Source organism: Heloderma suspectum, chromosome 17, assembly GCF_057233095.1.
Source record: "Heloderma suspectum isolate Gila_16-S chromosome 17, 16-S_ref, whole genome shotgun sequence".
In the NCBI taxonomy this organism is placed as follows: domain Eukaryota; kingdom Metazoa; phylum Chordata; class Lepidosauria; order Squamata; family Helodermatidae; genus Heloderma; species Heloderma suspectum.
In genome coordinates, this window is record NC_139474.1 from 5,414,799 (window position 1) to 5,428,918 (window position 14,120).

Sequence of the window (14,120 nt, forward strand, 5' to 3'; positions counted from 1 at the left end):
AGATTCACTCACCAGCACTTTCAAACAACATCTCAAGTACCAAGCCTCTGCATGTCTACCCACAAGCAAGCAGAACAAGCCTCTGCATGTCTACTCAGGAGTAAGCAGGACTGAATCACTCAGCAGCAAATCCTTCTGGAGCTTATAAAAGTACCAGGAATATTCGCTTCTAGCAGTGCCAACCCTGCCTGCCCCTGTAACAAATTTAGATTAAACGCCCCCCTAGTCAAGGCACCTGGATGGAGCTTTAAATGGCTCATACCCCACTGAGTGAACAGGACAGAAACTCACTGTGGTAGATTTCCTGGAGGGAACCCCCGCCGCAGTATTCCATGCAAATCCAGAGACGGTCATTCCTAAGCCATAGAAAAGCAGGAGATATAAATAAAGAGAAGTAAACACAGCCAGTTAAATCTCCTTAATATTGTATGTATGTGGTGGGGGGATGGGGGTTATTTTTGGGAGAGGATTTCCAGATGAATTTTGCTTTCAGCCTTTCAGGGAAACCTCTAAAACAAGTGGTCCCCAACCTTTTTGGGTTGGCGGGCAAATTTGAAATGGTAACAGTGTCATGAGTGCTCTCACAAAATGGCTGACATGGGAGCACCTTGACCATTCATAAAATGGCTGCCATGGTGGGCATGGCGGGTCACAGAACACTCATTTCCCATAAGGCAAACTAGTGAGACTAAAAGAAACATAACTTGTCCAGGAACCTAAGGACAAGGCAGAAGTGGGGTCTGAGCTCCAAAACACAAAGCCGGTCTTCTGAACCCAAATAAAGATGATGCTGGAGCGCAGCACTTTGCTTTGCAGCACGCCAGCCTTCCCGCTAAAAAAAAAGGTATCTCTTCGATTAAAAAAAGTCTTACGAAATAAAATAAAAATCAAGAGGGCCAGGGAGCTTAGTGGGCACCAATATGTGGGCACATTGGCACCTACGGGCACCATGGTGGAGATCCAGGCTGCAAAATGAGGCAGAGGGAGGCCTTTAGGAAGCACAAATCCAAGATCATTGAACTCACAGTTTGCTTACCCCATAGCCATTGGCCATGCTGGCTGGGAAATATGGGAGTTCTAGTCCAACACATTTGGAGGGCACGAGGTTGAGGAAGGCAGCCATAATACACGTGATTTAAGCTACTGAACCCAGAATGTGGATGGTGAAATCATGGCAAAAGGTGAATCTTTCCCCATCTTTTCCAGCGGGAGTGGTGTGTTCCACGTCATGTTAACAACTGCGAGCGCAGAGCCAAGTACTGGGGGGCATTTACACCAGATTCGATCACACACAAATCAGCCCTAAAGGACTAGGAACCTTTTTTGACTGAAGAGATTCAGCTGGCAAGTTTAGTTTTTGTCCATCCAGTATAAGGCAGGTCAATTCAAGGTCCAGTTCTAGACCACGTGAAGGGAAAGGGTGCCTCTGATCATGTCATGAAAAAGGTCCCTCTGGACACATGAAGGAAAACGGTGCCCCTGACCACGTGAAGGAAAAGGGTGGATCTGATCACGTCATGAAAAAGGGTCCCTCTGGACACATGAAGGAAAAGGGTGCCCCTGGCCACGTGAAGGAAAAGGGTCCCTCTGGCCACGTGAAGGAAAAGGGTGCCTCTGGCCACGTGAAGGAAAAGGGTGCCTCTGGACACGTGAAGGAAAAGGGTGCCTCTGGACACGTGAAGGAAAAGGGTGCCCCTGGCCATGTGAAGGAAAAGGGTCCCTCTGGCCACGTGAAGGAAAAGGGTGCCTCTGGACACGTGAAGGAAAAGGGTGCCTCTGGCCATGTGAAGGAAAAGGGTGCCCCTGATCACGTGAAGGAAAAGGGTGCCTCTGGCCACGTGAAGGAAAAGGGTCCCTCTGGCCACGTAAAGGAAAAGGGGGGATCTGATCACGTCCTGAAAAAGGGTCCCTCTGGCCACGTGAAGGAAAAGGATGCCTCTGGCCACGTGAAGGAAAAGGGTGCCTCTGGCCACGTGAAGGAAAAGGGTCCCTCTGGACACGTGAAGGAAAAGGGTGCCTCTGGCCATGTGAAGGAAAAAGGTGCCCCTGATCACGTGAAGGAAAGGGGTCCCTCTGGACACGTAAAGGAAAAGGGTGGATCTGATCATGTCATGAAAAAGGGTGCCTCTGGCCACGTGAAGGAAAAGGGTGCCTCTGGCCACGTGAAGGAAAAGGGTGCCTCTGGCCACGTGAAGGAAAAGGGTGCCTCTGGACACGTGAAGGAAAAGGGTCCCTCTGGACACGTCAAGGAAAAGGGTGCCTCTGGCCATATGAAGGAAAAGGGTGCCCCTGATCACGTGAAGGAAAAGGGTGCCCCTGATCACGTGAAGGAAAAGGGTGCCCTGGCTCATGTGCAGAGAGCCCTTGCCTCACTCTACTGAATAAATTCTTCTGGTCGAACCATCTGGATTTGGGAACTGTGGAGGAGGAGAGCTTCCAAGCCAGAGGATGGAACAGGCTTTTGGCCCATGCCTCTCATGGAAGAAATTAAGCGTCAGCTGAACCCCTCCCTCACACACGATTTTTGAAACATTTGCAGACGCAACATCCTCTCCCAAATGGACAAGTCTCTCACCTGAGGTAGCTGCCAAAATAGGCCACAACATTGGGGTGACGACAGTCCCTGAGAGTGGTGATCTCTTGCTGAATGGATCCAATGTCATCCCCTGAGGAGATAAAGCGGGGGAAAGTGTTCTGTTTCGAACGGGGTTTTCTTTCACAAGCATCATTTTCTATCTAGCATTTTCAAATTCCAAAGTGTTTTGAAAATCTGTGTCACAACTGCGCTTAACCCCTCACAACTAACCTGGAAGGTTGGCTGCTATCATACCAATCTGAGTTCCAGGTAAATAATAACTGGTGATTTAAAAAAATAATAAAATAAAGCAGTTTTGTTTTCTTTTGTTTTTAGAGTGGCAGGTTGGAATCCTATACATACAGCTGGGAGCAGAGATGTGGGATGGAAAATATTCCACAGAAAATTTCATTTTTCCATTTATTTATTTATTTATTTATTGCATTTATACCCCGCCTTTCTCCCTCTCGCAAGGAACTCAAGGCGGCTTACATTATCCTCCTCCTCACCGTTGTATCCTCACAACAACAACCCTGTGAGGTAGGTTGGGCTGAGAGTCTGTGACTGGCCCAAAGTCACCCAGTGAGCTTCCATGGCCAAGTGGGGACTAGAACCCGGATCTCCCGGCTCCCAGTCCATCACTCTCACCACTACACTACACTGGCTCTTCTAATTTTTATTTTATTTTTTAACTTCATTAGTAACAACGAATGGATGCCGATTGCAAATACAATTATTAGGCAACCTTCACAGTTTCAAAGTTGTAACTAATGTTTTTTCAAGTGATTCAGTATTCCAGTAAAACAAATCTACATAATGTAACATTTAAGTCACATTAAGGGCACAAGCCTATGCACCTTTTGGCAGAAAAACTCCTACAACTCCCAGCATTCCCCAGCCAGCATAGAAATAGCCTAAGTATCTCTTTAAAAGTATCCTGGTTTGAAAGGAAATCTGAACAGAACACAAAATCTTATAATATTTTCAAACTGAATTAAGCAACCCTTCTACCAAACACAACAGGCCAATTCGTACATAACAGCCTGGTTCACATGTAACGACAACCTAGAGTATGGGTTTAGTATGAATTGTGGGTTTTGCTGAATTGTGGTTTATCGTTATGCGTGAACCCTGAACTATGATTTAATTATGGGTTAATCATGAATAACCCAGGAAGAGGACCCATAGTTTGTTGTTGTGTTGTGAACTCCAGATTGTTCATGGTTACTACCCACAGTTAAACCAGAGTGCAGGGCTCGCATGTAACAACAACCCACGATTCAACAATAACCCGTATTCAAAATAGGTCAAGGAGAAGCTATAATTGCTCCTAAATGATAACCCAGGATTCACAGAGCCAGTGTGGTGTAGTGGTGAGAGTGTTGGACTGGGAGCCGGGAGATCCGGGTTCTAGCCCACACTTGGCCATGGAAGCTCACTGGTGACTTTGGGCCAGTCACAGATTCTCAGCCCAACCTACCTCACAGGGTTGTTGTTGTGAGGGTAAAATGGAGAGGAGGAGGATAATGTAAACCGCCTTGGGTTCCTTGCAAGAGGAAAAAAGGTGGGATATAAACGCCACAAATAAATAAATCGTTACATGTGAACCGGGCCAATGAGTTCAAGCAGCCGGGCTGGGGGATTTGGGGAGATGTAGTCCAACTCATGTGGAGGGCATGAAGTTGGGGAAGGCTGATTTAACTGTACTGGAGAGCAGGTGAGTGTTTGCCAATACAGAACTCATGAACTCTGAGCATGGAAGAAGCCAGGACCCTCTCTCACCTGGATCAATTTTCACGATCTTAATGGCTGCCAGTTCCCCAGTCTCGGTGTCACGGGCCTGAGGAAGAAACAATGAAGGCAATTGCTGTGGGTAGTCATACAAAAAACCCTCTCCGTTCCGCAGGAAGTTTTGGGGGGCCTGGAGAGTCACTCTGTCTTCCACATATGCAAGCCTCCTGCTCCAACTCTCTCCTGGTCCTGCCACCTCATTGACACACCACACGTGGGGTCAGTCCCAAGACTGAGGATTTCTCAGAATTTCTTTCCGAGAATTACAAATCCTGCTTCTGAGCCATCCGCCAACTGCCATGTGAAAGACCGCTGGAGATTCAGGACAGATAAAAGGAAGGGCTTCCTCACACAGCGCAGAGTTAAACGATGGAATTTGCTACAAGATGTCGTGACAGCCACCAACTTGCACCACTTTGTAATGGGAATAGACAAATTCCTGGAGGAGAAGGCTATCAATGGCTACTAGTCTTGATGGCTATATGCCACCTCTAGTATCAGAGGCAGTCTGCCTGTGCACACCAGTTGCTGGGGAACATGGGCGAGAGGGTGCTGTTACACTCCTGCCCAGCTTGTGATTTACCCGTGGGCAGCTGGTTGGCCACTGTGTGAACAGAATGCTGGACTAGATGATTCAGGAAGGCGGAAAGGCTATCATTCCTGGCACTGGGAAAAAAGTGAGCATGTGAGCACGCTGGACTCAGGTGCCATACGAGGAATCAGCAGGGAGAGGGGGGTAGGCCGAGCCCTGCACCCCCAGCTCAACAAGCCCTGGACGCCTTCGTTTTTATCATCCTCTCAACTCGTGCACAATACCAGTCAATGCCTGACCGCATCCCGCGGGCCTGCAGTTCCCCACTCCCCAACCCTCCAAAGGATGTTCTGTTGGTGCCAGGGGTCATTTTGCCAGCCCCCACTAAAATAACAAATAGCAATCACTGGGGAACCGGGGGGAGGGGGAGGAGGGTGCTGTTGCACTCCTGTCCTGGCTGTGGGTCTCCCGTGAGCGGCTGGTTGGCCACTGTGTGAACTGGACTAGATGGACTCTTGGTCGGATCCAGCAGGGCTCTTCTGATGTTCTCACAAGCACATCACCAGCTCACAGATGAGCATACTAATCCCTCCCTCCCGAAACAGGCCCATTCCCCTGAACAAAGTTCACAGGAAATTCCCCACCCAATTTTCCAAGGACCTGTTGTTCCCCTTTGTGGCTATGAGGCCCAACTGTGTGCTGGCTGGGAACTTGCAACATTTCCAAAATATAAACACACACACATATGCATACCTTTAAATATATATATGTATGTATGTGCGCATATAAATACATACACAAATTACATGTTTAGGTATGTAATTTTTCCACAGATGAGAAGGCGAGTGTGAATTTTTTTTTTTAATTGGTCTTTCCTCAAACCCATCACCCACACAAGGTCTAACATTAGTTTTCTTCCTGAGGAAGCCAACATTTCTGGTCAAAAGTTAAAATACACACCCGAATGGTGAGGAGAAATGAAAAGATGTGGTGAAATTTGAGGACTCCTCGGATTTAATAGCTTAGGGGACACAAGGCAGGCTGCTTGGCGCTCTCCTCTAACACCTTGCTGCCGCCTCCTAGCATCTACCGCCTGAGGCGACCGCCTCACTCCGCCTCATGGTAAGGCCGGCTCTGATGGAATCTGCTGCGATAGCCTCAACGTCTTCTTTTTTTAGCATTTGCTTAAATTATACGGAGTATACAACAATATTAAGCCTCTGCGGCACACGCCCAGCAAGGCTCTTGTGCCCCCGAGCACATGCCTTGCTGCCAGCCTGCGCACATCTGGGATTTCAGGAGGCAAAGCGTTGCGCGTCAAAGCACAGAGTGTGCAGAGAGGAGTCCCTGCAGCTCCTTTCTTTTCCCGGAACTGGCTTGCTGCGGCGCGCTCAGCAAGGGAGATCCGTCCGCTTCTTTTCATCACAGCCAGACAGGCCGGGGGGAGGCCAGCTCTGCTCTTGGCTCCCCATCCTGCCTGGCAGTGAGGCAACTTCCTGCCCTCCTTGCTGAACTGGCTCTGCTGGCAGAAAAGGCATGGGGGGGGGGTGTACGTGTGTCTGAAAAGCATCTTCATAAGCTGAGAGGAAAGGAAAGAGACTAAGCAAGCTGCCGCTCACCCAAGACGCTTAAACACAAGCTTCTCCAAGCCGGCGCCCTCTGGAGCAGTTGGACTACAGCTCCCATCATGCTGGGAGGTGTAGTCCAGCAGCTCCAGAAAGCGCTGGGTGGGGAAAGGGTGCTTTAACAACATTGCTTTGCCGCAAGGCAGGGTGAGGCAAACGGCCAAAGCGTGCAGATGCAAAATGAAGCTTTTATTTTTAGAATCTACAAAACAAAACAAAAGGGACGTTGGTTTTCCACACTCCATTCCTGGTTTGGTTTGGGCGTGCTTTTGGGGGGGGAAAAAAACCACCCTCGAGAAAGACGCCAGGCTGGGCCCAGACCGAACTGCAGCCTCAAGGAGAAAGCGGTGTGGGAGGCAACAGGAGTCTGGCACAACTCTCGGATCGCCGCACTGTTGCAGCTGACTGCAGGAGGTTGCTTCAGTGGCAGCACTTTCAGCAGCCTTCCCTGACCAGGTGCTCTGCGGGGTGGGCAGGTGGTGTTGGACTACAACTCCCATCACCCCAACTGGTCAAGGATGATGGGAGTTGTAGTCCAACACCCTGGCGAGTGCCAGGTAGGGAGAAGGCCAGCTGACAATGTTTTAATATAATTTTAATTATATTGTTGTTTAATTTATATTATAACTTTTGTATATTTTCATACATTTTAATTGTATATATTTTAATTTTTGTAAACTGCCTTGTGTCCCACTACTGGGGAAAAGGCAGGGTATAAATAAATATAATAATAATAATATGAATAGTGCTGCTTTCCCAAGAGGTCGCATGGGTGGTTTCGACAGTGAGTTCTGCCCTGGAGCCAGGACTGGGCTGCGGCTCACTAGAGATCTGCTCCAGAACATATGGACTAGTAACCCAAGTAGCCTATTGTGCATGTGCAGAGGGCCCCTACCACCACCACCAAGTATCACCACAGCTAGAGCTACATACTAGGAAGGCTTCTAATGCGACAGGCAAGTGCAGCACAGGTTATCCTCTCGTGTTTGAATGTGCTTGCTCCCACCCTCTTTCCCTATCCAGAACAAAATCCAAGGAACCTTTTCCCGCAAGGCAGCTGTAGGTGTAAGAACCCAGAAATCCTGGATCCCTTCCCAGTCTCCTCAACCCACCCCAGTGCTGTAAATAGAACCCAGGAGTCCTGGCTCCCTGTTGGCCTGTGCTAACCCATTCCTGTCTTAAGAATCTCAGGAAATACCATGCTGTGATTGGAACAATGCTCCTTCCAGCATCCCATATCCAAAAGGAGCCAGGCAGTTAACCCAAATCAGGACTTCAAGTTGGCAGGAGAAGTGGGGAGAAGGTTGAACGGAAAAGGGTTGCTTCTTTCCAGCACCCAGGGAGCTTAAAAGAAGACAGGCAGACACAGACTCACCTGGCCACTCCTAACATTCAAACTTCATATATGAAATCCTATAACCACAAAAATTTAAAAACTAGTACTTCAGAAAAAGGAACATCAGGTCTTGCTGCAGCTGGATCACCCTCGTCCCGCAAACAGGGCTAAATGACTTCAAGCGCCCTGTGGGAAAGGAAACGGAGGGAGGGTGATAGGAGGAGGCAAACGGATCATCAGAACCTGCTCCAGTTGGCTTAGAGACGAGAGGGGAAGATTCCACCAGCTGTGACTGTCTACCTATCTTTTTCCTCTTCCCTCCACTTCCCCTTTTCCTTGTGTGCTGTGTCTTATTAGATTGTAAGCCTGCGGGCAGGAACCATCTTTTTTGTGCACTCGTTGCTCCGGGAGCCTCTTTTGGCTGTGAAGCATGATAAAAAATACTTTAAATAAATAACAGACAGACAAATATACACCAAACAACAATATATAACTGATACTAAACATATTTTGACCCAGCACTGGCCTTCTTCTCAATGGTATGGTCACATTAAATGACAAATTCTCACAGACACCCACGAACACAATAAACCATGCCTCGTAGTCAGCTACGCGAACACGTAGCGTATTTGCAGCACTGCGGTCACCTACAAACAAAATAAAACAGATGACAATGAATCATAACCATTCCAGTTCAAAAACTACACACTATTGCACAAGAAGACGTAAACTCGCCACTTTAACTCATACGCACGCAGAGTGCAAGACTGGCAAATGCTGCGAGCACACAAGCATAGCAGCTTCAGTGAAGCCACAAGAGAGAGAGGCACAACCAGAGAGGACGTTGGCTGGAAAAAGAGATGCCCAACAAAGCCCCGAGAGAAAGGAGTGTTTCGCACTCAGGGTCTGATTGCCGCTATTTAGGGCCAGGAAGGAATTTTTCCCTTCCCAGGCCACATTAGCTAGCAAGCTTGATCTAAGGGAGGGAGAACGGACAGTGTGGCTTAGTTGTTAGAGTGTCAAAGACCCAAGTTCAAATCCGCACTCAAGCTATGAAGCTCGCCAGGTAACCTTGGGGCAGGCAGCATTTCTCAGCCTAATCTACCCCACACAGTTGTTGTGAGGATGGAATGGGCAGGGAGAATCCTTCAAAACTAACCTCCTTGAAGCAAAAGCAGGGTCAAGGCGCAGTCAGCAAGCACAAGTTTTGGGCCAGGTAGTATAGCAGGTCGGTTGGCGTTCTTGAGTCGCTTACAGCTATCTGGTGTGTAAGTTCTCTTTTTAGGGCCCCCTCTGCTCCCTGTCTGTGCCACAGCAGCATCAGGGTCGCACCGGTTGTGATGGGTAGATGGATGGTCCTGGAGTTAGACTAGATGGCCTTTTTAGCTCCCTTTAGGAAGGAAGTGACACACCCTCCCAAGGGATGCCTGAACGGAAAGGACATCCCGTAATCTTTGGCCCCTGTGGAGAGCAGTGGATACTCTTAACTACGGCCTGTTGCTCCCCAACGCCTCTAAGATAGCCTTCCGCAATCTGGTGCCTTCCAGATGTTTTGGACTTCAACTCCCATCAGCCCCATGCAATTGCCAGGGATGTTGGGAGTTGTGGTCCAAAACACCCAGAGGGCACCACGCTGGGGAAGGCTGTTCTAAGAAATTTAACAGTGCAATCCTAGGCATGTCTACTCAGAAGTAAGCCCCACTGAGTTCAACAGGGTTTACTCCCCAGTAACTAGGGCTGCAGCCTTAAGCCTTAATGGGAGTCCATTCTGGCATAGTATTGCACTGTAAAAGGGAAAATTATGGCATATTTGAATTACGCTGGAACAAGCTAGTTCCACATTATTATTATTACATTATTTTACAAACATATATAAGATAGCTTACATAAAATCCAAATGGATTCCTGCATTGAGCAGGGGGTTGGACTTGATGGTCTTATAGGCCCCTTCCAACCCTACCACTAGTCTATGATTCTACAATTAAACACAGCCTAAAAAAATCCAACTTTACAACAAAATCAGCCGTTAAAACAACCAGCAGTTACATACAGCAGCAGAGGCCTCATAAATCAAGATGTTGTTGTTATTACTCCTAGAGCACATTTTAAGAACTGCAGAAACTTCTAAGTTGTAAATGCAACAGCAGCACACACACGCACATACACACACCAGTTGTTCAGAGCTGGTTTCCACACAATGTAGAAGAAGCTGGTTAACAGCTGTTTGCCTCCAACGACAAATGATCACTATTACAGGTACGCACGCACAGGGAGGCAGGTGAGTCAAAAGGTTTGAGGACTAGCAACTTGCATGAATGAATCTGCAAGACTGACAGCAGGGCCATTTTTAAAACTGCTCTGTGGATCAGCGATTGCCTTACGGGCTGATCCTAACCACTCCTCCCCAAACTTCACGTTTCAACACGGGCAGTGAACAGTTCAGCACTGGTGAGCAGTGCCCGAGTTCTCTATTAGTTAAACCCTTACGTGCCACGCACGCACACACACACTGGCCACCCAGTAACAGCTGCCACATGCAGCAATTTAAAGCAACATGCATGTGGCAGCAAAGATGCAGAGACCAACCTGAAGGGACAAATATTTTGTGACACTCTATTTGGGTTCCCCTGCCAAGGAACTTACATCGAGGTAGGGCCTGAGTTCGGGAAACGGATGGGGCACGTAAAGTAGAGAGAGAGGGTGTCTCCTGGCACCCTCATTCCAGGCCCCCTCCCTGAATATGCAGCTTTCATTTAAAAAAATCAAAGTTTTTAGTTCAGTGGTGGGCAACTTGTGGCCAGTGGAGTCGGGACTCACAGGGATGCTGGCCCGACACTCTTTTATTAGCAGGGACACTGATGTCATCTGCCACCCCCCTCAGACTTCCCTGTTCCCTCTGAGCTTAGTTGCAATCCTCATCATAGCTGGGTGGAAATGAATTTTCCCAGTAACCATTGTTCCTTGTTGTAATGCAAAGCATTTTGGGGTGGCTTGATCTTGCATGGGCAACTAGGACCCATTTGCTTTGCAAAAGTCCTGCTCCTGGTGGAGATGAAAACTGCTGGAACAGGTTTGTTGATCTGGATCCACATAGCTGTCTGCATTTTTGGCCTCTCCTTGGGGGCGTGGCTTTGGGGACTGTCACGATGAGAGCCTGCCATTCCAAACTGATCACTACACTGCTGCTTGTGGGCTTCCAGATGTTTGGGCCTACAACATAAGCAATGGCGAAGGATGATGGGAATTGTAAGCCAAAACATTTGGAGACTCACAGGCTACCCACTCCTGCTCTGGTCCTTTCACTAGCTTGCTAGGTGCCCTTAAGCCAGTCACATGCTCTCTCCCTCAGCCTAACCTACTTTGCAGGGTTGTTGTCAGGATAATGGAGGAGGGATGAAAACCTTGTGTGCAACCCTGAGTTCCTTGCAGGGAAGGATAGAGCAAAAAATAAAGAAAATATAAAAAATAACAAGTTGCTCACAGACATATAAGGGGAAAAAGGTAGATACTAACATCCTGTTTCCTACAGTGGCCAACCAGATAAGAACATCAGTGGAGCCCAGCTGGATCAGACTAAGGGTCCATCTAGTCCAGCATTCTGTTCACGCAGCGGCCAACCAGCAAAGGCACCCTCCTGCCCGTGTTCCCCAGCAACTGCTGTACACAGGCAGACTGCCTCTGATACTGGAGATGACATATAGCCATCAGGACTAGTAGCCATTGAAAGCCTTCTCTTCCAGGAATTTGTCCAATCCCCTCTGAAAGCCATCCAAATTGGTGCCCATTACTACGCCTTGCGGAAGTGAATTCCACAGCTTAACTCTGCGCTGTGTGAAGATGTCCTTCCTTTCACCTGTCCTGCATCTCACACCAGATGTCGACGGGAAACCCACAGGCAGGACACAGGCACAATTGCTCCTATCCTGCTGTGGTTCCCAAGCAAATGGTATTCAGAGATGCCCTCTGAGCCCCGAGGTAGCATGTTTCATGTTTGCCAGCCACTGATCGCCTTACCCTCCGTGAATCCGTCTAGTGCCTTTTTAAAGCCCTCTAAAGTTGCTGGTCACCGGCGAATCCCATCGTTGAACTCTGTGCTGTGTGAAGAAGGATGCTACCCAATTGTTTGGTAGGAAGCACGCCTCTTCCCATCTCACAGGATTCTGGCTAATGCATGAAAAGTCATCATGATGACTGACAGGGGCCGTGGCTCAGTGCGATAGAGCACATCCTTTGCTTGCAAAAGGTCCCCGGTTTGATCACCGGCATCGCCAAGTAGGGCTGGGAAAACTCCTGCCTGAAACCCTGGAGAGCTGCTGCTGCCAGTCTGTGTTGACAATACTGGGCTAGATGGACCCAGGGTCTGGCTCCATAGAAGGCAGCTTCTCATGTCTTGGCATTGACAGTTTAAAGGCCTAGATGGCAGGGGATGCTCTGTCAGCAAGAGAGGAGAGAAAAGGACCCTGGTATGTGGTGAGTCCTCCCACCACCCCGATATCTGTGTGCGTCTGGGCAGATATCCAACATCTAGAAGAGGACAGAACTGATCACATGCGCAACAGCAAGGAGGACAGAGATTTGCTCTCTCTTTGGGTGCCAGTGTCCGGAGCACGAAAATAGCCACATTTTTCAGTTCCTCTGAAACCCCAACTAGGGTGGGTAGAGGAGTTCCAGTCAGCAACCAAAAGCCCCCAACTGACGCCAGTATCCTGGACCTGGTGCAAGAAACCGGACTCTGTGCCAGAGAAGAGTGCCAAGAATCCACCGGCCCTTTAAGCCTCCTCTTCTCTTCCCAGACGGCCTTGCAGACGTGCTCCCCCTAAAATCTGAGCCCCCAGGAAGGCCGTGGGTCCCTACCCCACCCTAACGCCTCTCTTCTCCGCTCCTCCTTCTGTTCCCAACAGCGAATCTTCCCAAAGCGCCAGCAAAAACACGAGGCTTTTCCTGCAACAGTGAAGATCAATTGGTTTTAGGGTTTGTTTTTTTTTAAAGTCGTGCAGTAGCAGGCCCTGGCGCTGCCAAGTCACCGTCCACGCCAAACGCTCTGGCTTATATAGAGATGAAGCAAAAGGCACCGTGGTCACTGGCGACTGGAAAGGGCTCCACTCAAAGCAGAAAAGCACCACCAGGAAAAGGGCGCGGGGGGGGGGGGGACGACCACCCGTTTATCACCCCAAGCGAATCACCCCAGACCCAATAGATCTGGCCCTGATCCACCCCATCCCAAATACTCAACTCCCGCTCCAGGGCTATTCCTTCGGCACCCCTAGCCTAAGATGCCCAGAAACACCCAAAACCAACACAAACACCCAGAAACTAATTCAAGCTCTTTTCTTGGCGAACGAAGCGACCCCGTCCCGTCCGACTGGACTCGCTTCCCCCGCTCGACCCCGTGTCCCCCAGGAAGTCACCGGAGGGGGGTGACCCGGGGGCCTGCCCCGAGACCCCCATGAAGCACACCGGGTCCGTCCTTTTCCTTCTCCTCCAAACTCCCCGCTCCGAAGCGCGCCGAGCGTCTCCGCGACCCCCCCGAGGCTCCCCCACGTAGGGGGAAAAGAACCCAGGCGGGGCTCCCGAGCCCCCAAGCCTCGGCCCGCCGCTCCCGCATCGCCGCCCCCCCCGGGGGCCCCAGGCGTCCTGGCGCGCGCTCGCCAGCCCCGGCGGGCCAGCCGCGCGCCCTGGGCGCACCCCCCGCTCGCCGCGCGCACCTTGTAGACGTCCCCGTAGGTGCCGGAGCCGATGCGCTGCACCAGCTCGTAGCGGAGCCGCGGGTCCTGCAGGGAGACGTCCCGCAGGGCGCTCATGGTCCCTCCCCAGGCGCGGAGCGAGCGACGGGCGTCCGAGCCGGGGCTGGGAATGCGCCGCCTCGGGGGCGGAGCGCACGACCGGCCGCTGGGAGGGATGGAGGGCGGGCAGGCAGGCAGGCAGGCAGGCAGGAAGGAGGCGGAGGAGAGGCGCGAGGCGCCGCCCGCCAGCTTCCCTCTCCGCGCCGCAGCGTCGGGGAGGAACGGGCCGGGGCGGTGCCGCGCTGAGCGCCAACATCCGGCGAGGCCTCTGGGCACGCGCAGAGTGCCCAGCCGCGGGGCGACTCCACGCCGAGAGTCAAGGTCCGGGAGGCCTCTGGGCATGTGCAGAGTGCCCAGCCACATAATGACGCGCCGCATCGCAGCCGCCCAGTCTCCTCCCTCCCCCGGGAACGCCCCCTCCGTGCCCCGATTTCCGAGCACGGAGGGGTGGCCGGCGCGGTTCCCCCTGCGCCAGCTC

At 50.6% G+C, this 14,120-nt stretch overlaps 1 protein-coding gene across 1 annotated transcript in view; it reads right to left on the bottom strand.

Moving 5' to 3' along the window:
* The window catches only part of MAP4K2 (mitogen-activated protein kinase kinase kinase kinase 2), a 68,831-nt gene extending 54,811 nt beyond the window's left edge, over positions 1–14,020 (bottom strand). The window contains exons 1-4 of the mRNA XM_084824220.1: positions 13,565–14,020; positions 4,358–4,415; positions 2,576–2,666; positions 292–356 (exon numbers count right to left, since the gene is read on the bottom strand). Coding sequence (XP_084680346.1) covers positions 292–356; positions 2,576–2,666; positions 4,358–4,415; positions 13,565–14,020 — 670 coding nt within the window. The remainder of the gene's footprint in view (positions 1–291; positions 357–2,575; positions 2,667–4,357; positions 4,416–13,564) is intronic.
* Between the last annotated feature and the right edge of the window lie 100 nt (positions 14,021–14,120).